This window comes from Hippopotamus amphibius, chromosome 12 (genome assembly GCF_030028045.1).
Source record: "Hippopotamus amphibius kiboko isolate mHipAmp2 chromosome 12, mHipAmp2.hap2, whole genome shotgun sequence".
Taxonomy (NCBI): Eukaryota; Metazoa; Chordata; class Mammalia; order Artiodactyla; family Hippopotamidae; genus Hippopotamus; species Hippopotamus amphibius.
In genome coordinates this window covers 27,908,487-27,934,815 of record NC_080197.1, presented here as the reverse complement: position 1 = coordinate 27,934,815, position 26,329 = coordinate 27,908,487, and the positions used below count along the sequence as shown (strand labels likewise).

The following is a 26,329-nucleotide window of genomic DNA, read 5'->3' as shown; positions in this document are numbered from 1 at the left end:
ACGCATTGTTCTAGGGTCAACTGTAATTAGTTTCTACTTGTGCTAGGAGCGGGTTGCAGGAGCTAAGAATTTAGATAAAAATCCTTGCCCTCTTGGAACTTACATTCCTAGTGGAAGAAGACAGACAGTAAATAAATACACATAAGCATAACCAGAGATGGATTAACCCTGAAATGACTGAAACTTAAACTTCAAGTTTTCACATCTGGAAAGAGTTCTAGCAATGAGTTGTAGTTTTGTTTTGTTTTGTTTCTGTGGGTGTATTTTTGTAAAATTTTCAAGATGTACCTAGATTGCAAAAATCTAGGCACAACCTAGACTCTCCCCTGTATATACAGAGGAGACAACAGGATCCAAGCTTGAAGGCAAGGCTGCTGGAGGCGGAGGAGAATCATGTCTACTCGGCTGTTCGTTTTTTTCAACTTGAGAACCTATCTCTGAGAGGCGAAGAAGAGCTGGGTGGGTCAACGCGCTGAGGCACAGCTGAACCCACTCAGCGCACAGCAAACCTGGGCGCCCTGCCCTTCCTCGGACCACTGGCGCCCCCTCCCGGGAAGATCCGGAACTGCGCCTGCGCCAGCGCCGGCGAGAAACCAGGCCTGGTTCTTTGGCGGCCTCTGGCGGACTCTCTGGGGACTGCAGTCAGAGCGGTGAGCGTCTTGGAAGAGTATTTCCGTGTCTGGTATGTGACTGTGTGTCTGTGTACATGTACACAGCAGGTGATGAATCCAGAAATCTCCACCCTCAGCTCCTGCTCTGATCAGGGCCTTAGTTACCCTTTCCTCCATTCTTTCATCCTCCTCCTTCCTTGCTGTATGACAACCCCCTCTGAGCCTCATTACCTCATCCATAAGAGGAGGAGGTCTTAGGCAAATTCTTGAAATTTTTTAAAATCATGAAATGTATTATACATACAAAAGGGTACACATCACGAGTGCATACAGTTTAAAGACAATAATAAAACAAACACTTAAGTATCAGCCACCCTGCTTAAGAAATAGAATATTAAATCTTTCAGTGCCCCTCTGGATAAAATCCCCACTCTCCCTGTAAACACGTTACCACTATTCAGAACTTTGTGTTATTTAATCATTTGTTCTTTCTTATTTTTCCACACACGTACGAGTATACATCCTTAAATAATCTATTGCTTAATTTTACCTGGTTTTGTCTTTTATATAAATAGAATCATACTAAAAAAAATAAATAAAAACGTACTGTGTGTAGTTTTCTGTCACTTGCTTTTCTCCCACAATATGAATTACACTAGAGCCATCCATAATGATGTGTGTAGCCTTAGTTCACTCACTTTTCACTGTGTATAGGATTCTATAATGTGAATTTTTATTTATTTCTCTATTTTGGCTGTGCTGCTCTGCATGTGGGATCTTAGTTCCCCGACCAGGGATCAAACCCACGACCCCTGCAGTGGAAGCAGGGAGTCTTAACTGGACCACTGGGGAAGTCCCTATAATGTGATTTATTTACCCAATCCCCTGTTTATGGACCTTTGGGTTGTTTCATTGTTTTTGCTGTTATCAGCAGGACTGCTCTGAATGTCCTCGTACATGTCTCCCAGTGAAGATGTGTGTGAAGGAGCGACATGGCTGCACCACAGGGCGTGCAGTTTAAATGTTACTAGGTTGGACTGGAGTCTATTTTGATTAAACAGAGGAGTCAGAACTGAGAGGTTCCTTACATACAACTTAACCCAACACACTCATTGTAGAGATAAGAAAAGGAAAGCCCAGAGAGGTTAAGGGGCTTGCCCAGAGTCCCCAGCCTTGGCCTCCCCATTTTGAGGATTAGCAAGACTATTGTATCTTTAAAATTGTCTTCCGGGCTGGTTTTAGAATTGTGGACAAAGTAGAAACAAGGATACTCCTTGAAAACCATCCCACAGACACACACATTTACTCCATCTCCAAGTCCTGCCAATTCTAACCCCCTAAATTTATCTGAAATCCATGCATTTCTGCCCATCCCCCTGGTTTCCATCATCTCTCACCTGGACATTGCAGTAGCCTTCTCATTGGTCTCCCTGCTTCTAGCATTTCTGCCCCCACCCCCATTCTCCACATGGCTGTCAGAGGGGTCTTTCTAAAATGCAGGCAGAACATATCACTTGCCTGCTTAAAAGTCTCCCGTACCTTCCAGTTGCTCTTAGAATGGAATCCTAATTCTGTACCGCAGCTCACAAGGCACAGTGAGGCCTGGCTCCTGCCTACATCCTCCCACTAGACGGCACTTGCCTCACTGCCCTCCTGTCACTTTGGTCACTTTCTAGTTTCTCTTCCCTGACTGGAGACCTTTGCACGTACTGTGCCTGTTGCCTGAAATTCTATGGCCCACAAATAAACCTTCTTGCCACTCAGGTCTCAGCCCAAATGTCCCATCAGAGAGGTCTCCCTAGACCATACCATTTTTTTTTCTTTTTTAAAAATTTATTTATTTATTTATTTATTTGGCTGCACTGGGTCTTTAGTTGCGGCATGCAGGATCTTTTAGTTGTGGCATGCGGGATCCTGTTCTTTGACCAGGGATCTAACTCAGGCCCCCTACTTTGGGAGCATGGAGTCTTAACCAGTGGACCATGATGGAATTCCCACCATATCCTTTCATTCTCTGCCTTTCACTCTGTTTGTGCTTCCTTCCTAGCACCACCCACCTCTGTAATTGTCCTTGGGCAAAGCTGCTTAACCTCTCTGCACTTGTTGCACTTAGAACAACTCATTATCCTTGTGGCAGTTTTTTTAAATGGCCATTATTATTCTTTCCATTGAAAGGTGGGTGGGTCTCTGTCCCCTCCCTGTGAACCTGGATGGGCTTCTATGAGTGCTCTGACCAATAGTATACAGCAAGTGGTGCTACATGACTTCCAAGGCTAGGTGATGAAAGACCATTCAGCCTCCATCTGGTTTTCCTGGGGCGCTCACTCTGGAGGAAGCAGCCACCCGGTGAGCCTGCCGTGAGACCATCCTGCTGGCAAGGCCATGGGCGGGAACTCCTGATGACACTGCCAGCTGAGCTCAGCCATCCAGTCATTCAGGTCCACGTGAAGCTACCTTGGAGTCTCTGGACTAACCCGTCTGTCAGCTGAGTCCCACTGAGTGAGCACAGTTGATGCTACAGGGAGCAGAAGAACTGCCCAACCAAGCCCTGCCTGAATTCTTGATTCATAGAATCTGTGAGACACAATAAAATGGCTATTGTCTTAAGACACAAAGTTTTGGAGCAGTTGTCACCAAACAATATAAAACCAAAACAATCTTGCGTGTTTGTTTCCTTGTTTATTTTGTCTCCTTTCTCTGGGATGGGTGCTCGTGGGCTGCTTTGTTCTCTGCTGTATGACCACTGTCCAGCACAAAGCCTGGCATACAATTGGTGCTCAATAAATACTTGTTGAATGAAAGATAGCGTGAATGAATAGATGTATGCACACTGCCCTCGGCTCCAGCTCCGTTCACACTGCTGGGTAGGGTTTGGGCACAATCCTGCAGATACCTTGGCATTGGGAAGAGGGGCACCCAAGTTCCTGCCACCCCCTGGAAGCCCAGTCGCTAGCTCTGCAAGCGGGTACTAAGAGTTGCTTTGGTCACCAAAGCCCATTGGGGCATCAGGGCCTCTCCAGTAAGTGCCCACTGGCCATGACCTCTCTGCTATGGTCCAGCCTCTGGGCGCTGCATAAGTTCTTTCCAATGATGTCTTCCAAGCCTCCTTTATCTGAAGTCACCTCCTCCAAAAAGCTTGTCCAGTTTGGGAATGCTCCAGGCTCTCTACCTGACCTCCAGAAACAAGTCCCCTCAACTGCTTCTTGATCACAGACAATTCTGGGGGTTTCTCTAAGATCATTCCCGGACAGGGCCTGCAGAGCACCTCCTCGCCCCATATTGTCATCTGCCAATGAGCACATGCAGCCCTCTCTCCCACAGGTCAGTCCTCTGACAAGGACAGCCCCATCCCGAGCTATCTATGCGTCAAGCCCTCCGCTGGGTGTCTTGCTGCCAGTATCTCATTTCAACACCTCCACAACCCAGTGAGGTCAGATGCATAATTATCTCACTTTATAAATTAGAAAGCTGAGGCTCCAAGAGGAAGAACCAGTTCCAGTACATGGCTGGCAAGTACACTTCTGGGATCCAGTTCATCACTGTCATCATCAGGACTGTAATTTCTTAAAGTGCTGACTGTAAGGTAATCCACTAAAGGATGCTAAATTCAATGGGTCAGACTTTAAGCAGAAACAGGATATTTTCACAGTTTCAAAGTATCCTCTTTAATGTATTTAATAATTACAAAGAGTAAAATATTAATTTTAATATCAATCCAAGTGATCAAGGTGACATCACCAGTTAGATATAGCAACCTCACGAAATCCTTGGAGGGTGCACAGAGAAAAGCACACATCACTTCCGTGGTGTTTTCCCCCGAAGATGCATAACCTCAATTTGATCTTGAGTAAACCAAACTGACGGACAGTCTACGAAAGATCTGGCTAGTATTCTTCAAGTGTGTCAAGATCATGAAAAAGATGGAAGGACAGAGGAACTGTCATCGTTTGGAGGGGACTAAGGAGACATGACAACCGAATGTGATATGGGATCCTTTTTGGACTGGGTCTCAGAACAGAAAAAAAGACATTAATAGGCAAACTGATGAAACCCAGATAGCTTCTGTTGTTAGAACTTGAGTTAATAGTAATGAACCAAAGCCTGCACTCTAGGGCCCGTGTGCCACAACTACTGAGCCTGTGCGCTGAAGCAACTGAAGCCCATGCGCCTAGAGCCCGTGCTCCGAAACAAGAGAAGCCACCACACTGAGATGCCCTCGCACCAAAACGAAGAGTAGCCCCTGCTCTCCGCAACTAGAGAAAGCCTGCACACAGCAATGAAGATCCAACACAGCCAAAAAAAAAAATTAGTAATGAACCAAGGTTAATTTCTTAGTTCTGGTAAGGGTTCTATCATTATGTAAGATGTTGGCAAAAGGGAAAGCTGGGCATAAGGCATACAGGAACTCTGTACTAGTTTTGCAACTTCTGTAAGTCTAAAATTACCTCAGAAGTGAGGAAAAATATTAAAAAGAAAAGATAGAGGATGAAGGCTAAGCTGGAGGAAGCCTCCTACAGCCCATCTCTCCCACTGGTTACAACTGAAAACTCTGGACAAATACAAAAAGCAAACTACTTCAGCAAGAACACTGTAAAGTAAATAATAGCAGATTGGAGTGAAAAGTCAAAACTGAAAGAACAACCCACACAGCAGTAGTGAGTTTCCTGGTGAATTTTCTTCCTAAAACTTCTTGCTTAGACCCAGGGTGCTCTGCGTTCAGGAAACTGCACACCTGACACGAACAGCAAAAACTCCCATACAGAAGCCCAACATTCTGGCCAGAGAACGGGGAAAATGGACCTCTGGGAGCTGGAGAGGGTGAGGAAATTTCTTGTTATTATTTTTATTTAATCTTTGCTCTCCCCTGGCCCTGCCGCAGGGCAGCCCCAGTCTGCTCTGCAGTTCCCAATGCCATTGAGAGAAAAGTCTTGAGAAAACCCACCCGCTGGAGAAAAGAACCTGGAAAAGGGACCCCTGAGTGTAAATAGTGTGGGGTGAATCCTTATTTGTCTGTCTTTTCTCTTGCTGCTTTGCCCTGAGGGCAGACCCAGTGGTGACAGTGCTGGTTAGAACTCTGAGAGAACTTCATATTTCTGCCCAGAGGACCAGAAAAAAATGGGCCTGTGGAACCAGAGGATGTAGATAAAATCCTGGAGAAGAGAAAATGGGTAAAGGAAACACTCTGATTCTGTGTATGAACCAACACAAGTCCTGGGTTCAACTCCAAGCTGAGTCTGTCTAGAAGGCATCCCAGGAAGGGTAAGCAAAGCTTTGAGTACTGACACCATGTAAACCCTCTCCCAAGTCCCAGACTAACCCCTGCACCAGGCAGACCCAAACTGCATAGCAAAGTTTTGAAAGTAAAACTGATATTAGAATCATTGCCTGCAGAAGGTGACATAGAACATACAGTCTGCACCTAACCAGGTTTGCCTGCTACTAAAAAAGAAAAAATTTCCAGAGGCTTTTTAACAGTACTCAGAGTCTCACAAAATAATATTGAAAATGTCCAGGATACAATACAAAGTTACTCAATGAGGAACATCCAACCAATTCTCAAAGCAAAAGACAAGCAATAGATGCCAACCATGAAAAGACCCAGATGTTGAAATTGTCAGACAAAGACTTCAAAGCAGCTATTAAAGCAGTACGCCATGAGGGAAAGATGGATGCTTTCGAATGAGTGGAAGAACAGACCTTCTCAGCAGAGAAATAGAAACCATAGAAAAAGAATCAAAAAACAGGCAGTGTTGGTCAAAATGTACAAAGCCTCAATAACACAAGACAAACAAGTTCTGGAGATCTGTACCGCACAGGGCCTGTAGTTAATATTGTATTGTATGTATACTTAAAAACTTGCTGGGAGGGTAGATCTTATGTTAATTGTTCTTACCACAAAAGGGAAATCAATATTTTTAAAGTGGGGGTGGGCAGGATGAAACTTTTGGAGGTCAGCAGGATGAAACTTTTGGAGGTCATGGATAAATTTAGTGTATACTTACCTTCAAAGTCATCAAGTTGTATACCTGAAATATCTGTAGCTTTCTGTATGTCAATTATACCTTAATAAAATGCGTTAAAAAAGAATCACTGAATTATACTAAGAAAAAACAAAAGAACCAAATGACCAAATGGCAATTTTAGAAATTAAGAAATGCAATATCTCAGATCATAAAAATTCACAGGATGGTCTCAATAGCAAAGGGAGGTGACAAAGGGAAGACTCAATAAACCCAAAGCTAGATCAATAGAAGTGATCCAATCTAAGGAAGAGAGAGAGAGGGACTTCCCTGGTAGTGGTTAAGAATTCACCTTCCAATGCAGGGGATGTGGGTTTGATCCTTGGTCAGGAAACTAAGATCCCACATGCTGTGGGGGAAACTAAGCCTGCGCACGACAGCTACCAAGCCCGCAGGCCTCAACTAGAGAGAAGCCTGCGCAGACCTGACACAGCCAAAAATAAAATAAATGGATAAAATGATAATAAATATTAAAAAAAATAATAAATAAAGGAGAGAGAGAAAGTATTTTACAAACTGAACAGAGACTTAGGGACATGTGGGGAAATATCAAAAGATTTAACATGCACGTCATTGGAGTCCCTTGAAGGTGCAGAAAAATAATTTTTTTTTAACAATGACTGAAATTTTCCCAAATTTGGTGAAAAACTTAAATTTACAGATTCAAGAAACCCAGCAAACTCCAAACAGGATAAACTCAAAGACAACCATGCTCACACATCTCATAATCAAACTTCAGAAAACCACCAGTAAGGAAAAAAAATCTCTAAAGCAGCCAGGAAAAAAAAAAAAAAGAACCAAAAGCCAAAACCCCTTTACATTTAGGGGGACTAATCATCTGAATGACAGCAGATTTATCATCAGAAACCATGGGGGCCAGAAGATAGTGGAACAGCATCTTTAAAGTGCTGCAAGGGGGCTTCCTAGGTGGCGCAGTGGTTAAGAATCTGCCTGCCAATGCAGGGGACACAGGTTCGATCCCTGCTCCAGGAAGATCCCACATGCCATGGAGCAACTAAGCCCGTGTGCCAAAAAAAAAAGTGCTGCAAGGGACTTCCCTGGCAGTCCAGTGGTTAGGACTCTGCGCTTCCACTGCCAGGGGCATGGGATCCCTGGTCAGGGAACTAAGATCCCACATGCCACTCAACATGCCAAAACAAAACAAAACAAAAATAATAATTACAATAATAATTAATAAATAAAGTGCTGCAAGAAAAGGACTGTCAACAACTCTACATCTAGCAAAAATATCCTTCAGGAATGAAAGTAAAATAAAGACATTCTCAATGAAGGAAACTAAGAGAATTTGTCATTAGTGGGCCTGCCCTAAAAGAATGCTAAAGGAAGTTCTTCAGGCTGAAGAAACTTGGAACTTTAGGAATAAATAAAGAGCAACAAGAGGCTAAAAATATGAATAAGTATAACAGATTATATTTTTCCTGTCAAGTTCCTTAAAGTATATATGACTTGAAAGCAAAAATCATAACATTTTCTAGGGTATTTCAATGAGTGTAGATGTAATACATATATGGTAACTGTAACATAAAGGGGAAAAGGTAAAGACACCTTTATGGTTTTAATGAATCTATGTTTACTTGAGGGGTAAATTATGAAAACTAAATAGACTGTCAAATGTTAAGGATGTATATTGTAATACCTAGAGAAACCACAGGCCCTAGAAAAATTAATACACAGATATACACCCAAAAAGTCAATAAGTAAGCTAAAATGGAATACTAAGAATAACCAAATAATCCACTGCACAGCTAGATCCCACTTCATCCCAGTCTGGAAGTGGAGGGACCTGAGTGAACAGGCTTGGTGTATAAAGTAGGCAGGCCAAGTGAGCTGTGGGTTTTTATGTGTATAATTTTGGACTGATTAGAGAGGGTACTTTCCACAGGGGTCAACGAAAGCCTCTCTGAGGAGATGATATTGAGTTGAAATTGGGAGGACAATGGTGGGGTTTGGGGTGTCAGTACCTAACACCCTCTTTCTTGCCCAAGTTCTGAAGCAACTGAGTTACTGAGGAGTCAGATATATTGAATCCAAATAACATTTGGTTACCATCCTAGTTACTACTGCTGCCTAGCAAAGCACCTGAAAACAGTGTGTAAGACACCTGTCTGATGTTAATGGATTCTGTGGGTCAGGAATTCAGAAAGGGCACAGCAGAGATGTCCCATGTTGTCTGGGACCTAGCTGGGAAGACCCGATGGCTGAGGGGGACTTGATGGCTAGGGGCTGGGACCATCTGGAGAGGTACATGGCTAGAAGTTGAGGCTGGCTATAGGCTGGCACCTCAGCTGGGCTGCCGCCGCACCACCTGCATATGACCTCTACACATGGGCTAGTTTGGCTTCCTCATGGCATGGTGGCTGGGTTTTAAGAGAGAGTATCCCAAGAGAGTCCATGGCATTTTATGATCCAGCTTTGGAAGTCACACAGCATCACTTTTACCATGTCCTATGTTTAAGGCTGTCACAAAGATGCACTCAGGTTCAAGGAATGGGGACATAGATGCTACCATTTGATGACATGAGGGTCAAGGTCATGTTGTAAAGACAGCATGTAGAATTGGAGATATTGTTAGGGTCACAATAACTGATTAACTTGCTTGTAGACCATAGTTTAAGTCTGTGGGTGAGAAGTGAGGTGTGTTGTTCCAGCAAGGCCCTCTTGCATGGAAACATGCAAGTGGGAATAAATGAGTCTTATTCTTGAGAGAAGAGCATTTCAGTAGAGGGAGAAGCAGTTACAAAGACTCTGCCATGGGCAAGAGAAGAGTATATTCCACGACCTGAAGGCCAGCATGGCCTGGGCATGGTGGGAGAGGAGGAGAGGTTGATGGGGGAGCTGCATTTGCAGAGTTTGGCAGGAGGGACCTCAAATATCAGGCTAAGGAGCTTTCTGGGAGGCCAGTGAGTGCTAACGAAGCTAAAGGATGCCATGAGGCTGTCCACACAAAGGCCAGGACCACATCAAGGGGCCCTATCCCCATGCCCATGAGGCAGTTGAGTTTGAGAAGGTAAGGCTTAGGGACTTGGCCAGGGTCCCTCACACCCTGCTCTGTGCAGCCTCGGTTTGGCCTGTGGTGCAGAAGACCCTGGAAGACCAGAAACAGAACCTGCAGACATTCTGCATTAGTGTGGAGCCCGAGGGTGGGATCTGAAGGGACCAGTGCCTGCTCAGAGTTGATTTGACCCCCTGCGCCCCCAGGATCCCACCGCCACGGCCCTTTGCCCAATCAGACTATTCTCTGGTGGTGAGAGCAGAGCCCTGGGCTGGACCTCAAGGCAATGCCCACACTGCCCATAGCTCCATCCTTAGCTTGGCTGATATGTCACTGCTGTGGGCGCCTCTCAGAGAAGCCCTGCTTAGACCATCTCATTCACACTCCTGGTCCCCAAGCAGAACTTGGGTGTCATTGGCATTACAGAAATATGGAAACCGAGGCCATTGGAGGCAGCCAGGAATAGGAGCTGAAGACAGCAGAGGATGGAGCTGGGACTAGAATCCTAGATGTGGGCCTCCCAGGGGCTCAGCTTCACTGCCCCTGATATTAACCAGGGGGTCCTTTGCATGTCGTTTGTATACATCTGCCCAGGTGGGGGGGGGGGGCGGTGATGAGGACCTGGACCCCAGGTGCCCGGATTCCAGTGCAGCAAATTCTGACGGAACCCTACCCCCACACCCCTTCTCCTGGCTCGAGGAGGGTTAGGATATCCGTCCAGCCGCTCCTGCAGTCAGAGCATGAGGGCCTCAAGGTCCTGCCCCGCTCGGGGAACGCCTTCGCCTCCTCTGCCTCTGCGGTCGCCTGCAACGTGGGAGCTCCCGCTTGCACCATCGCTGACCAAATGGTGGGGGCGGGACCTGAGCGGGCTGGAGGGGACGGGGCCCGGGGGACGCACAGGGCGGGCCTGCGTGACAGTCGGGGCGAGGCAGGAGCAGGCGCGGGCCTGAGCGCAGTGACAGCCTAGGCAGGGCCTGGGGGCGGACCTAGGGAAAGGGGGCTGCGCCCTGCGGGGGCGGGGCTTGAGTGACTGATGGGGGGGCTCATTTGGGGCGTGCTGTAGCGAGCAGGATGACAAAAAGGGCAGGGCTAGGGAGGGGCGGCACCACAAGTGCTCCTGAAAGAGCAAGGCAGGAGCCAGGGCAAGGGTTTAGCGAGTCTTGAGAAGGCAGCGCGGGAAGGACGGACTGGCCAAGGGGCCGGCCCGGGCTGAGCGATTGAGGAGGAGCCTCAGCGTAGGGGCGGGGCTCGAGGACGGAGAAGAGGGGAGGAGACGAGGGACATAGGTGAGTAGTGTGAGTGACAATGCAGGTGGCGGGACCTAGAATAAGGGCCACTTGTGGGTGGGGCCAGGAGGCCATGAGTGACAGCCAGAGGGGTCGGCCTCAAACATCTCCCCTGCAACTCTGCGAGGGATTCCTCTTCCGGTTGAACACCAAGGGCTTAGTGCACTTCGTGCCCCAGGCGTGGTGGTGCAGAGATATCATCAGACCTTGCCAGCAGGAGGTCTCCATCTTGCAGGCCACTGATCCCGTCCCGTCCCGACCCAATGAAATCCAGCCGAGGGCATCCCCCTGCTGCGGATTGTGCCACAGGGTCGTTCCCAGGACCGGGAAACTCCCCACTAGCGACCGTCCCAGCGGTAGCCCTGGTTCGGCGTCGGTACTGACCTGGCCTGCCTGTCCACAGTTGCAGAAGCGCTTTCTGGACTGGTCCCTGCTGGACTGCGGGTCTTCGCGAGACATCCTCCGAGCCTGCGCTGCCGCCCGCGTACCTTCTCCCTGAAGGCCACAGTATTCCGGAATCGCAGCGTCCCTACTGGGAGTCCGCGGGTTAGCCGGCATCCCAGCTGGCGAGCAGGATAGGCCTTGGCTCTGTCCTGACCACGCCCCCTCTGTTTCCCGATCCCTCCCTCCGCCCAACGAGGCCCACCCCCTTAGTGCGTCGGTTGCCCTGCTCTCCGCAGGCCCCCTCTTACACGCAGTCCCCGCCCCTACGGATAAGCCCCGCCTACTCCTACCTTCCGGGGTCCAACTACCCTCCATCTCCGCTCCAGTCCCTGTGCTCCTTGGCCTTGCCCCGTCCTGTCCCAGGCCTCCTCCCCATGTTCAAACGGCTCCAGGGGCTCCCCAGGGGCTGGAGATACGGGTCCACAACTTTGTCCAACACCTCTTTCTACTTTCGCCTTTGGGTCCTCCAGGAAGCCTAGGTTTTCCTCAGTATCTGCTCTGGGCTGGGTGACTGGTGGTGGGTCTTGCATGAAGCCTGAATTGGAGGGGAGGGGTTCGTACCAATAGAATGCTGAGGTTGTGGCTCGGGTCTTTGTGTCTGGGCAGAATCTCAGGGGCTCCCTGAATCTGATCAAGTGAGTGAGAGCTGCTGTATGGGTTCCCACTTGGCGATTGGAGCTGCAGGGCCGCCCGAAAGGGACAGAGCCCTCTCACCTCCCATTCCTGCTGTTTCTGAAATCTCAGCCTGCGTTCACATGTAGGGCCCCTTGCCGTGAGTGGTGTGTAATGCCTTGTGCCCAGCAAGGTTCCCAGGGAAGACTCCTACTCCTTGGCCCCGGGACGCCTGAGTGATCTGCTTTATGGGAAACTATTCCCAGGTTCCAGACCTCAAGACGCTTCTGGGCAGCAATGCTGCCCTGTATCAACCTTGAGCTGCTGGGAGCCTGCCATCACCCCATCACCCTCAGCCCTGGGCTTCCCAGATGTTCCTTGTCACAGCATCGCCCCACATCTGGAGGCTGGAGTTCCCACAGAGGCAGGGGTGGGAGAGGGTAGAGAAGAACAGAGGGTCACGTTCTCCAGATGTCTTCCCTTGGGAGGCCCTTGTAATGGATGGGGAAACTGAGGCCCAGAAATGGCGCCACGTGGTCACTAGTTGTAACAGGGAAGAGCTAGGTTGGAATCCACCTTCAGTCTGTTTCTTTGACTTTAACCTTTGCTTTCTGTTGCTTTGGTTATTATAATCATATGTGACGGCCCGCCTCAGGGAACCCTGACCCTCGGCCTGAAAGTTAAACTGAAGTGCCTCTGTTCAGCTCACAAGCAGACAATCTGTCCACCTGTCAATGGCCGCAAGAAAGCAGAAGTTAACACATCCCTTCACCGAGGCTGGTCATTCCCTGAGATGTTTTGCCAGACTGATGGCCCCTTTACTTCCCCACCACCTCTCCCTCTCTAGTCTACGTTTTTACTTTACTTCCTCACAGCCTCTTCCTCTCTGCTTCTATAAAAGAAACTGGCATCCAGACCCCAATAAGATGGTTTTTTGGAGACACTAGTCTGCCATCTTCTTAGTCTGCCAGCTTTCCAAATAAAGTCGTATTCCTTGCCTCAACACCTCATCTATGATTTATTGGCCTGTTGTGTGGCGAGCAGAGCGAGCTTGGTAACACAGTGTGGCAGCAGTAGAGCCTACACATTTGCCGCTCACTTCAGTGCAGCCAGCGTCCACCTGCTCCTGGAAAGGTCTGAAAAGATTCAAGGTGTGTCCTCCCCATATTGCCTGAAGCAGGGTCTTACCTCATCTTCTGTCCTTAGGGCTAATCTTCAGGACACCCTGGAGAGCACCCAAGAGGGAAGGTGGTCCTCTTGGGGTTCTCTCAAATCTGGAATTCCCTTGATCATGGGGAAAGGGGAGGAGCAGCCCCTAGGAGTAAGCATGGCCAGTCCTGGGAGCTGGGGTCTCGTGGACATCCAGGAGACTCCCACACTGCCTTCTCACCTCCCAGAATGGAGGTGACATGCATCCTGCCCACTCTAGGTTCTCTCTAGCACCTGCCCCTGAGTCCCTGCTCTTCAAGACTCATCTGCTCCTGGGGCACAAAGCCCCTTCCTCCAGGAACTGGCTCGATTGGGTCTCTATGGCCTCACTGGGCTACAGGAACCCTGATGGATGGGTGGGTGCTCAGCACATCCATGGGACCAGACCTAGAAAGTTCTGTCCCCAGGCCACGAAAAGACTCACAGCCTTCACCCATCAGTCCAGCATCGGTATTCTAACAATCCCAAGCCACATTTACTGAACTCCTGTTCTGCTCCATTGAACCACATTGTTCCCCTACTTACCTTTTTTGGCCTCCCATCTTTAAAATAAAATCCACATCCACACTGTGGCTTATGAGGCCCTGCTTGGTGCTCCAGCCTCTCTCTAACTTTCTCCTTTGCCCGTTACACTCTGACCTCTCTTCTGTGAACACACCTGTGTTTTTCTGCCTCTGGGCCTTTGCGCAGGCCTCTCTCTGCTTAGAACTGGATTGTAAGCCCTATAATGGCAGCCACTGTGTTTGGTTTTGTTTGTCTCAATCCCCAAGCATTTAACCTGTTAAACAATAGACAATAATGCCAGCTGTAATAGGTCTTAATAAATAGTTCCTGAATAAATGTGTCTGATGCTTTTCTATTGACATATAATCTTTACAACAATCATGTGAGGTAAGAAATCATTAGCTCTCTTTTTCAGAAAACAGAAACGCAGGGAGGTTTGGCCATTTGTTGAAGGTCACACAGCTAATATTTGAACCCAGAGGGAGGCTTTTTTCACCTGTTATTGGGTATGGGGGCGTTCACGCCAGGTGGTACACCACAGGCCAGCTCCCAGATTCTAGATGCTTGTAGCATCCTGGAGCAGGAGGCATGGGGTCTGGGCTGGAAAGTTGGCAAGACTTGGGTCTTCAAAAGCCCTAAGAGAGCATTCCAGGTGGAAGAAACAGCAGTGAGCAAAGGTGTGAAGGCAGGAAGATCCAGCTCCTGGGACAACAGGATTTAGAGGGCTGGGCCAGCCCAGGACACACAGCCAGCTGGTCCCAGGGCTGCCTCAGCTGGGGGTCTGCAGAGGCAGGAACCCTGCGGGCAGGGAAATTGAGGCGGGGAGCCACTGTGCAGTCCCTCTCCCCAGGCTGTGGCTGGGAGCCCCCAGGGACGCGGGCTGGGCGCTCCCAGTCAGGACGTTCCCACGCGGGGGCGGCCCTGGGGAAAGCTGTGGGGCGGGCCCGGGGCCGGCGCCAGCGCTCTGGTCCTTCTGCAGCCCTCTCTCCGTTACTTGCTCTGCCTCTGCCGACCCGGGTTGCGCTCTGGCTGCCGCGGAGCCGCAGGGTGAGTGGGTGGGTGGGGAGCGCCCCGGCTGCCCAAACCCGGCGGGTGGTGGATGATGCTGGGACTCCGGTTTTCACCATCAGGTCAGGGCCCTTGGGGGAGCTGCTGTAGAGGAGGATTGGGTGGGGAGGGGGGCTACTGGCAGCTCAGAGCTGAGGGGAATTTTCCTCTGTCCGCATATGGGGCGCCATCTCTTTCCACAAATGTAGATTACTCCTTCCCTCCCCGTAGGTGGGGCTCTCACCGGCTTATCACTGATGGGGAGTCCTTCCTTTCCAGATGTGGGGCCCCTTCCCACTTTCCGCATATGGTACACTCCTCTCTCCTCTAATTATTGGGTGCCTCTCTCTCTCTTTCTAGATCTGGGGGCCCTTTCAATTTCCAAAAGTGGGATACCCCTTTCTTCTCCCCAGATGTGTGCCTCTCTTCCTCCCTCAGGCCCAGTTGGGTCCTTGTCCTCCTCTAAGTCCTCTCCCCACCCCCCGGATGCTGACCCTGAGATTTCCCTGGGAATGGGGGGTGGGGGTGGGCTCGTCTATCCTGCTCTCGCACCAGGCCCAGCAGAGCAGGCTTTCCAGGCACGTAGGCAGCCAATTATGCGGGAAGGGGTGGGGGCCAAACCATCTGCAGGAGACCTTGGCAGATGGCCCTGTAGCGAGAGAGTTATCCCAGGACCTGCTCCCTCCCTACCTGGACTCCCACCCTGTTTCCTCTGGAGGGCAAACAGCTGAGAGAGGTTTCCCAACCTAGCCACCAGGAGCTGGGACTGGAACCGGACCCCAGGCTCCCAGACCCAAACTGTTCAGGCCCTACCTTAGGAGTTAAACCTCCTCCCACTTCTCAGATGGTAAACTGAGGTCCCAGGAGGGGATTCCAAATGTCCAGGACCCCCATCAACCCCCATAGGTATGTCATACAAAATTATAAGGGGCAGGAGTTGACCTTGAAGTCCTGGGAACCACCCCCCACCCCCAGCCACAACACCTGTGAGAAAGGTCTTTCTCTGTCTGGGTCCTGAGGGGAAGCGCAGAGGGCAATGTGGGGGCAGGACTCATGCACGTACACCCCCAGATGTCCTTCAGAGCTGCCTGGAGCTTGGTGCTGAGCAAAGGAGGACTCGCAACGCGAGGGATCCACAGCCTAGGAGGCACCGGTAAGCCCTGGACACTCCCCCACCCCCTTGCCTAACTCCAAGGCCAGGGTCAGGCGTCCTGTCTACAGACTGCCCCTGGTCCCTTCCCTGCTGCCCTGGGCCTGCCCCAAACCGGTTCCCATGATCCTATTCCTTGGTCTGGGGCCATGTTCCTCCAGGAAATAAAGACAGCAGCTCCCTCCTCCCAAGCTTTCTCAAAGCCTGACCCCCATTCCTCAGGCCCCTAAGGCCTTTGCGTTCTGAGGTAGAGGGTGCTGACAGAACCTCGGACAGCCTTTCCAGACCCTCGTGTCCATGCTAGTCAGAAGAAAGAGGCCTAAAGTAGGAGAGACTTCAGCCGGATAGAAGGGCCTTCCTGATCCTCTGGAGAATAATGACAGGTAACATTTACTGAGCCCTTACTATCTACCCTGAGCTGTGATAAACTTTTTTGCACAGATTAACACATTTAGACTTCACAGCAGCCACGAGAAATGGATGCTATGCTGTTATCTCCATTTCTCAGATGAACAAACATGCCCAGAGCCAGGGCTCTTTGTCCAAAGCAGTTCCCATGCTATCTGGGCAAGGTGGTACCAATGCCCTCCTTAAGGGCATCGCTGGTGACAATAAACAGAAGGAGCTTGATTTATTTATTTATTTATTTATTTATTTATTTATTTATGGCTGCATTGGGTCTTCGTTGCTGTGCGCAAGCTTTCTCTAGCTGTGGTGAGCGGGGACTACCCTTTGTTGTGCTGCATGGGCTCCTCAGTGTGGTGGCTTCTCTTGTTGCAGAGCACAGGCTCTAGGCACGCAGGCTTCAGTAGCTGCAGCAGGTGGGCTCAGTAGTTGTGGCTCGTGGACTCTAGAGCGCAGGCTCAGTAGTTGTGGTGCACGGGCTTAGTTGCTCCAAGGCATGTGGGATCTTCCCAGACCAGGGATCAAACCCCTGTCCTCTGCATTGGCAGGCGGATTCTTAACCACAGCACTACCAGAGAAGTCCAGAAGAAGCTTTACTGAGACCCTTCTAGTGCCCAACCTTGTTCTGGACACTCACAGAACCCTTGAGGGCTTAGCCATCAGGGAAAGCTTCCAGAATGGAAGCCAGAAGTAAAACCAACCTCTATCAGTGTAATTTATGAAGCATCTACTGTGTGCCAGGCACTGTGCTAAGCCTTTTCAGTACATTATCTTGAAGCTTCCACAACAGTGTGAGGTAAGATCTCTTATCATCCCCACTTTCCAGATGAGGACATTGAACACAATGAGGTAAAGAGGGTTGTTGGAGCTGGGGTAGGGTGGAATTGGCATTCCACAATTCCAAAGCTATGTCCTTGACCACTCATTAAAAGCAAAGAGAGAATTTCCATGGTGGCGCAGTGGTTAAGAATCTGCCTGCCAATGCAGAGGACACGGGTTCCGTCCCTGGTCGGGGAAGATCCCACATGCCGTGGAGCAACTAAGCCCATTCACCACAACTACTGAGCCTGCGCTCTAGAGCCCACATGCCACAACTACTGAGCCCGCATGCCACAACTACTGAAGCCCAAGTGGCTAGAGCCCGTGCTCCCCAACGAGAGAATCCACTGCCATAAGAAGCCTGTGCACTGCAAAAAAGAGTAGCCCCCACTTGCCACATCTAGAGAAAAGCCCATGTGAAGCAATGAAGACCCAACAAAGCCAAAAAAATAAAATAAAAATAAAAAAATAAACGACATTAAATATAAATAAATAAAAATTTTAAAAAGAAACTAAATGAAATAATAATAATAATAAAAGCATAGGGATAGTGCTTTACAGTTTGAGCAGTATATGGGGCAGTTTCCCATCTGCCATCTCAGTTTCATCCCATTGAACATTTCCCCACCCATTGCCTTTGCCTGATGTGCCCTCCTCACCCCAGATCTTCCCAGAGGACACAGGATTTGAAGCCAGAGGGGCTGAATTGCAGCCCTGGCCCGGCTCAGGCTCCGTCTTGCTCTGTGAATTTCAGCAAGTCCCTTAGCTACTCAGTTTCTTGCTCTGTAAGATGAAGAGAACAATATCACTGTCTCAGAGTGATGCTGAGCCAAAGAGTCGACTTGCCTGGAGGCCTTAATATGGCTCCTGGCACACAGTAAGTGCTCAATACGTGCCGCCCTCTTTGTTAATATTACAGTTAGTGCCAGGATGTCCCAGGGGCAGCATGAACTCAGTTCCTCCCTGTGCCCACAGCCCACGGCAAGGAGAAGATGCCCCACTACACCAACTACCATGCCCAGCGTTCCTACCCCATGCCCAAGGAGCCCTTCTGCATGGAGCTCAGCGCAGAGCAGCGGGCCCTGAAGGAGAAGGAGAAGGGCAGCTGGACCCAGCTGAGCCGCGCCGAGAAGGTGGCCTGTAGGTCTCAGGGTGGGGCTGGGGGTGCCTGGCAAAGAAGGGCCTGGCCTGTCAGGAAGCAGTGGGCAGGGAGAGCCCCTCAGCCAAAATAGCCAGAACGCCCCCCAACAAATGCATACCTGAAGGGTGAAATTCATTCCTTTGTTTGTTCATTTTTTTATTCACTCCACTGTTTGTGCACAGCCTGGTGCTAGGCAATGCTGGGGACACAGAAGTGAATCACCCAGAGGGTTCCTGCCCTCAGGGTGCTTCCAGCTCAGTATAGGAACCAACACAAACCCAGATAGCTGTAATACAGGATATGCCGCTGGGTGAGGCGTGTCCAGGGGGTGCGAGGACCCGAAGGAGAGAGAGATGGAATCCTGGTGGGTCTTCCAGAGGAGGGTTGTTCCAGTTGGCCTTGGATGGTGAGGAGGAGGGGCTGCCAGGTAGTGGGAACAGCATGGTGAAGGATATGGGAGCCGGAGAGCATGGAGGGTCCTGGGCATCACTGATCGGAGTGAGGGGATGGAGCAGAAAGAGGCAGGTGAGGTGGGTGGGAGAGCAGGGGCCTGACCCTGGGAAGCAAGAGGGATGTGTGACCCCAAGTACTGCCCATCAGAAGTGCCCCTGGGAGCCTCGTCATCAGCTCCTGGCCATGCTTTGCACACAGTAGATGCTCGATAAGAATTTGCTGAATGGACAGTATCTGCTGCAGGGAGGGGGAGGCTGGAGGTTCCTGAGGCCAAGAGTTGGCCCAGGGTCCTCAGAATGGATGCACCTGAGGCCCCTCCTCCCCCACCCCCCCACCTGCCTCCAGTGTACCGGCTCCAGTTCCATGACACCTTCGCGGAGATGAACCGTCACTCCAACGAGTGGAAGACAGTGATGGGGTGTGTCTTCTTCTTCTTTGGATTCACAGGTCTGCTGATTTGGTGGCAGCGGGTCTATGGTGAGTGGCAGTGCCTCACCTGGCTGCAGCCCTCGACCATGCCCCTGTGACCACAGCCACCAGCCAAGCTTTGATAAGGGAACAAGCTTTGATAAGGCACCTGAAATGCCTCCATGAGTTCACCCTTTGGGTCCTCACATTTTTAAAGTGAACATCCCTATCCTACTTCCTACTCCCACCTCCCTCAGGAAGCATGGGAAACTACCTCATCCCAGACCCCTCCCAATAAGTGGGAGCAAACTCAGTAGTTATAGTAGCTATCATGTATTAAGGGCTTAATATCTGTCCCACATTCTGCCAATTGCATTATAAATACTAACACATTCAATCCCCTCAACCCTAGTGGACAGTACCTGTTTTTGACAGGTAAGGAAACTGGGGCTCAGAGATGAAGTGACTTCTTCAAGGTCACACAGCAAGGAAGTGGTGGAGCTGGGATTTGGACCCAGAAAGACTTCAAACCAGTGCTCCTCTTACCCATGGGTCACAGAGTAGATGAGGAAACTGAAGCTCAGAAAGGGGAAGGACCTTGGCTGAGTCCCCATAGCAAGAGTAAGGCAGAGCTGGGATCAGAACTCTGAGGTCCCCAGAATGTAGCTTTAGTAGGGAGTCTGGTGGGGGATGGACAGGATGGTGAGGGGTCCCCATGCAGGGCACCCTGACCCTGTGCCTGGAGACCCTGGCTCAGCGGGAAGGGGTGGGCCTGGCAGGGTCCCGTATGCCTCTGTCCCTACCTGGTTCCTTCCCTGCAGTGTTCCCTAAGAAGCCCATCACCCTGACGGATGAGTGGAAGGCCCAGCAGCTCCAGCGCATCCTGGACATGAAGGGCAACCCTGTGCAAGGCCTGGCCTCCCAGTGGGACTATGAGAGGAAGGAGTGGAAGAAGTGAAGTGACATCCCAGCTGCTCTCGCTGCAGCTCCACTCTGGCCTGGAGCCTATGAAGCCTCCTCCCCTCCACTTAATCCCAATAAAACTGGCTGCTCTCATCTGCCTTTAGCATCCACTGCAGTCTCTACCTGCCATCAAGCCTACATTATACCTAAAATTAGGGAGGACAGTAGGTTAGAGGCAATAAGCCACCTTCCAGGGCCCCACTTATCAGGGAGGCCTTCCTGGAGGAGTAGGGGTTGGGGTTGAGCCTTAAATGATAGGTGGGATTAGGAAAGGCAGGAAGGAGAGGGAAGGCATTCCAGGTGGAGGGAATGGCTTGAGCAAAGGTAAAGACACTCCTTTATTCAGTCAATGAACCAATACTTATCTGCTGTGTGCAGGTAGTAATCCAGGCCCTGGGGAGACAGCAGTGAACAAGACACACAAAGTCTCGGGCCTCATGGAGGAGACATTTCTTTACCTGTGTGTGGGGGTGGGGAAGAGACAGAAAAAGGAATAAGTAAGTATCATATATAGTATGTTACACTGTAATCAGTGCTATGAGGGAACAAAACAGAGCAGGATAAAGGGACAGAGCTAAAAGGGGTTTGGGGGTGGTAGGTGAAGCCTCTTAGAAGTGGTGGCATATGAGAAGACAAAACGGCAAGTGCAAAGATCCTGAGATAGGATTTTAGTTTGTCTATTTGAGGAACTTCAAGGAGGCCACAGTGACTGGAGTAGAATGACTTGGAGAATAGTAGGAAGGTGTGTGTTGGGGGAGAGGGTTGGTCTTGGAGCAGAAAGCAGATTATATAGGAGTGTACACACACACACACACACACACACACACACACACCCAGAACCGAAAAGAGAAGCCTCCTTTCCCTCCTGGTATGTCTCCTCTAGCACCCTCTACTGGCAAAGTTTAGTAAAGGGGGCAATGCTCAGTCCTGATCATTATCTTAGCGTGGGCACTGAGGGGTGAATTTGGGGTGGAGAGGTAATACATTGCTACGTGGCACAGCATCTTTGAGAAATCTTGGCCAGGCCAATGGGGAGTCTTAGAGCAAAACATGCCCATTAGAGGAGTCCTGTGTTGGGCAAAATTGACCCATCCCTAGAGCCCCACTGTGCTCAGTCCTTGGCTAGGAGCAGCCCAGGGGGGCTGTGGCCTTGACATGAGCACTGCAGCAGCTCTGAAAGCGAGGCAGCTGGAGGTGGTCATACAGCTACCCTCCTCATAGCAGGTTCTCTTGAAGAGATATCTGAGCAGCACACCTCCCTGGACACCCTGGATGCCAATGGAGGGATTCAGCAGAGCAGTTGGGACAATATTCATTCAATCAGCAAATATTTATTGTACATCCACTCTGCACCAGACTTTGGGGACAGAGTAAATGAAACCTCATTCCAGTGGATGATTTCCAGTCCTCATGAACCTGAAAGTCTGCAATGGTCCCCCTATTAAATTATAGAACAGATGAGTGCTAAGAATGGGAGGCAAATGATACTTGGACTGACCTAATCTAGAGAAGTCAGGGTGGGCTTCCCTGAAGAAGTGTCTTTGTATTTGAGATATCATTGCTGAAATTTGGCCTCTGTACACTGGTGCCAGATTAAACCTCAGAGACAGAGTTTTGAGTGAAGTAGAAAGAAATAACTCCATTGTTTTGCCAGGCAAAGGGGGCCACAGTGGGCTAATGCCCTCAAGACTGTGTCCCGCCCTGGAGCGGGTAGTGAGGAGTCTTATAGTTTTCAAGGAGCAGGGTGTGATCAGCTTGTGGACATTCTTCTGATTGGTGGTGAGGTAATTGGGAATCAACATCACCAACCCTCTGTTTCCAACCGATCTGGGGTCTATGTTCTTGTGGGCAGCATACAGTTAACTTCTTCCACCTGGTGGGGGTTTCAGTCTCTGCAAAACAGCTTAGAGGACATGGCTGAAAGTATTATCTACAGCCTTGAGGAAGAACTAAAAGTCCTTGACTTTGTTTAATGGCTAAAGTATTATTATTTTGTCTTGCTCGACTGTTTTCCTCTCTTTCTGCATTTTCTCACTACTCTGATTAAATTTATTATTTGACTAAAGTTTTTCTACAGACAAAAGGCAAGTGGAGGACATGGGTGAGGGTCTATTCAGTGAAGTCCTCATAGGGTCCTGGTTGGCTACAGTATGAAGGGTGACTGGGTATAAACTAGGTGAAAGGGGTGGCATAACAGCATTTTAGGCAGAGAAAAGCATGTGCAAAGACCCTGTGGTAGTGAAGACCATGGCACAAAAGAGGAAATAAAGGAAGCCAGTGGGTTTTCAGAGGGGAAGGAAGAGATGGGCAAGGGGAGATGGGGGAGTAGGAGACTCACACAGGGCCTTGGAATCTCTGCTGCCTCTACTGAAGAGACAAGTCTGGGGAAAAGCAGGGAAAGATGGAGCTGAGGGAGTATGTGGGGGCCAGAGTATGGGAAGCCTTGAACATCCATTTAACTTTTATCGAGAAAGGCAGCTGCCTTGGTGCCAGGTTCTGTCTGGTTTGAGGGATCTGTTCATTAGTCACTGCCTTTGCATGAAAGATGCTGGGGATGCAGATATGGAGCAGACAGGAGCCTTGGCCTTCAGGTCTCCCAGCCTGTGGGCAGGACTGGCATGAACATAGCCAGTCGGAGGCCAAGATAAGAGCTATAGAAATGTGTGATAGTATGTTTTGACCCCATTGTTTTGACCCAGGCTCTGATGCTTTGCTAGCAGCAGGAGCAGTTTGGACGTAACTGAAGATATTGAACTATGCAGGCAGTAAACTTTGTTTAGATTAATAAACTGCTAAGAAATTATGTTGTTGGTAATAAGAAAATTGTCAAAATTGACCTAGGGGAAAATTAGATGTTGTACTAGTCATTTTTACCCCTACAATAGTGCTGTGTAACAAACAACCCCAAAACTTGGTGGCTTATAACTTTAAGAATTTATTTCTGTCTTTCATGGGCCTGTGGATTGGCTGAGGCTTTGCTGGGATTGGGCAGGTTTTGTTCCAGGCTCTGGGTTGGTATTTTGGTTTCTTAGGGCAGCCATGACAAAATACCACAGACTGGGTGGCTCGAACAATAGAAATGTATTTTCTCACAGTTCGGGAGGTTAGAAGTCCAAGATTGAAGTGTTGGTAGGATTGGTTTCTTCTGATGCCTCCCTCCTTGGCTTGCAGATGACTCCCTTCTCGCTGTGTCCACACGTGGTCATTCCTCTGGGTGTGTATCCCTGGTGTCTCCATGTGTGTCCAGATTTCCTCTTCTTATAAGAACACCAGGCAGATCAGGTTAGGGCCTTCCCTGATGACTTCATTTACATTTATCACCTTTTTAAAGGCCCTGTCTCCAAATACTGTCACATTCTGAGGTATTAGGGGTTAGGACGTCAACATGTGAATTTGCAGGGGACACAGTTCAGCCTGTAATAGTTGGGTTCAGGATTATTCATGTGTCTCCTTGTTCTGGGACCAGCAGGCACCAGCAGTTCTTCTCATGAGATAAGTCAGAGACTCATGAGGGGGCAGAGAGACAGTGGGGACCCATGATACTCTGAAAGCTCAGAACCACACACATAGAATCAGCACCACATTTTACCAGCTAAAGCAAGTTCCATGGGGCTCTGGATACAATTGCTACCTTACAACCCCCCTTAAAACTTAAAGGCATGAAACAGCCATTTCTTTATGCTCACTGATTCTGTAGGTCAGGAATTTAGGCAGAGCACACTGGGAACTGCTTGCCTCTGCTCTAGACTGTCTGGGCCCCAAGCTGGAAACACTCAAGGCTGTGGCCAGAATCTTCTGGAGGTGTTTTCAGTTACACATCTGGTGGTTAATGTTGGCTATCAGCTAGGACCTCAGAGCTGTCAACCAGAACACCTCTTTGTGGCATTCCCAGGTGTTCTCTCTGTGTGGGCTAGTTTGGACTCCCTCAAAGCATGGTGGGTGGGTTCCAAGAGTGAATGTTCCAGGAGAGCGAGAGGAAAGTGTATTGTATTTTTATGATCTAGCCTCAGGAGGCACATTGCATCACTTCTGCTGAAACTTTTTGGTCAAGGCACTCACAAAGTTCCACTCAGATTCAAGAGGGAAAGGACAGACCTCCCTTACTTGATGGAAGGACATCAAGGTCAATGTAAGATGTGAGATGAATGAAACTATAAGGTCCTACTGTACAGCACAAGGAACTATATTCAATATCCTGTGATAAACCAGAATGGAAAAGAATATGATAAAGAATACATATATGTATAACTGAGTCACTTTGCTGTATAACAGAAATTAACACCACACTGCAAATCAATTATACTTTAAAATTTTTTAAAAAGATGGAAAAAAAAAAAGATGGGAGATGAATGTGAGATGAGAAATACATTGTGGTCATCTTTGGAAAATATAGCCTGCCATCAACATCAATGAGTAGAGAAATGTCCCCCAGTGGAGAGTGTGGGGAGGGAAGGCAGAATCATGAGCAAATAATACAACCTACCACAGATGTGTAGAAATAACCAACACAAAATCAAGTTGATAGAAACTAAAACTGACCATATTAAATTCAAACAAGGAATAAAATTTTGACATTTAGATAATCAAACGTGACTTGAAAAAACTGGACCGATTAGAAATAATGGACATAGTAGACAACACACAATAACAGGAAACTGGTGAAAACAGATATAGATTAAAAATGACGGAGAAGAATTAAATCTTCATGGTGGCATTTACCTCATGAAACTAAATGATTTTCATGAAAAAATAATTTTGTGAAATTAAATTTAAAATGGGAAACATTAGAAAGAATTTAACTTCGGTCAAAAAAATAACTGACAGGGCTTCCTAAGTTGCGCAGTGGTTAAGAATCCACCTGTCAATGCAGGAGACATAGGTTCAATCCCTGCTCTAGGAAGATCCCACATGCTGAGGAGCAACTAAGCCCGTGTGCCACAACTATTGAGCCCATATGCTGCAACTACTGAAGCCCACGTGCCTAGAGCCTGTGCTCCGCAACAAGAGAAGCCACGGCAATGAGGAGCTCACGCACCACAATGAAGAGTAGCCCCCACTCACCACAACTAAAGAAAGCCCATGCACAGCAAAAAAGACCCAACACAGCCAATTAAATAAATAAATAAATAAATAAATAAATAAATAAATAAATAACGTTATAAAAAAAAACTGACGGAGGAATTAAATTGGTTTCACTCAGCTTGCCCAAGAAAACTCCTTCTTGATGTATTGGATTAGTGTAATTCTAACAAAAATGATTGAATTCCAAACTCATAGTCAAAATAGTCATGGGGTAAACACATGCACGAGGTCAAAACTTCTGGTTCAAATTATCCTGTAATATTGAAATTTTATGTAGAAAATGAGAAAGAAACTCAAAAATGAGGAACTAAAAAGTATTTATCTGTGTGAAAGCTAAAGGGCTGATTTCCTTAAAAATGTTTTTTTTTAAACCCACCTAACAAATCAGTAAGAAAAAAACTAACACACAAGAATACAGTAGAAAGTAAACAAAAGTCATGACCAGGGAGATTACAGAAAAAGAATAGAAATGGTCTAAACAGTTCTTGTGGAAAAGTTCAAAGATTCAGAAAAGAATAGTCTAATAAACCTCCATGTGTCTCCCAGGAGTCCACAATTTTCTGCTCATGGCCCTTGTTTTCCCACCCCTACCCCTGAAGTATTTTAATAAATCCCAGGCCTCATATCTTTTCATTCATAAATATTTCATTATGTCAATAAGGACTGTTTAAAATATACATAACCAAAATACTATGACTAGAGATTTTTAAAAATCTTAATATTTCCTTAATATCAAATATCCATTCAGTATGCAGCTTTCCCTGATTGCCTCAAAATTTTTTATTTATTTGAATTTTCTTGGAATGAGGATCCACCTTAAATCTAGATTGCAGATGGTCATCTGAATCTTTGTCTAGTTTTGTTATCAGGGTAATTCCCTTCCCTCTATTTTCTGGAAAATATTATGTAGAAATCATGTTACTTTTTCTTTAACCATTTGGTAGAATTCTCCAGCAAAATCATCTGGGCCTGGAGATTTGGGGGGAGGGGGTGGAGGTAGGGTAATTTTTATATTGCAAATTCAATTATCTTAACTTTTTTTAAAATTTATTTTATTGGCTGTGTTGGGTCTTTTTGCTGTGTACAGGCTTTCTTTTTTAGTTGCGGTGACAGGCTCCTCATTGCCATGGCTTCTCTTGCTGTGGAGCACAGGCTCTAGGCG

General features: G+C 48.3%; 1 protein-coding gene across 2 annotated transcripts; it reads left to right on the top strand.

Annotated features, from left to right (window-relative positions):
- Nucleotides 1-14,712: 14,712 nt before the first annotated feature.
- LOC130833438 (cytochrome c oxidase subunit 4 isoform 2, mitochondrial) lies at nucleotides 14,713-20,183 on the top strand. 2 transcript variants are annotated; one of them, XM_057703111.1, is made up of 5 exons: nucleotides 14,713-14,746; nucleotides 15,818-15,899; nucleotides 18,096-18,260; nucleotides 19,060-19,191; nucleotides 19,944-20,183. In XM_057703111.1, the coding sequence occupies exons 2-5, from the start codon at nucleotides 15,818-15,820 to the stop codon at nucleotides 20,078-20,080; spliced, it is 516 nt and encodes a 171-aa protein (XP_057559094.1). In that variant the 5' UTR covers nucleotides 14,713-14,746; the 3' UTR covers nucleotides 20,081-20,183. The 2 variants fall into 2 exon arrangements, with proteins under 2 accessions (XP_057559094.1, XP_057559095.1); XM_057703112.1 differs by lacking the exons at nucleotides 14,713-14,746; nucleotides 15,818-15,899 and adding an exon at nucleotides 17,896-17,997.
- Nucleotides 20,184-26,329: the final 6,146 nt, after the last annotated feature.

What these genes read in the sequence shown, in the direction of transcription:
- LOC130833438 (XM_057703111.1), top strand. Translation starts at nt 15,818, where the DNA reads ATGTCCTTCAGAGCTGCCTGGAGCTTGGTGCTGAGCAAAGGAGGACTC. An exon ending in CCACAGCCTAGGAGGCACCG is followed by an intron (nt 15,900 to 18,095) that starts GTAAGCCCTGGA and finishes CTGTGCCCACAG; the next exon opens with CCCACGGCAAGGAGAAGATG. An exon ending in TTGGTGGCAGCGGGTCTATG is followed by an intron (nt 19,192 to 19,943) that starts GTGAGTGGCAGT and finishes CCTTCCCTGCAG; the next exon opens with TGTTCCCTAAGAAGCCCATC.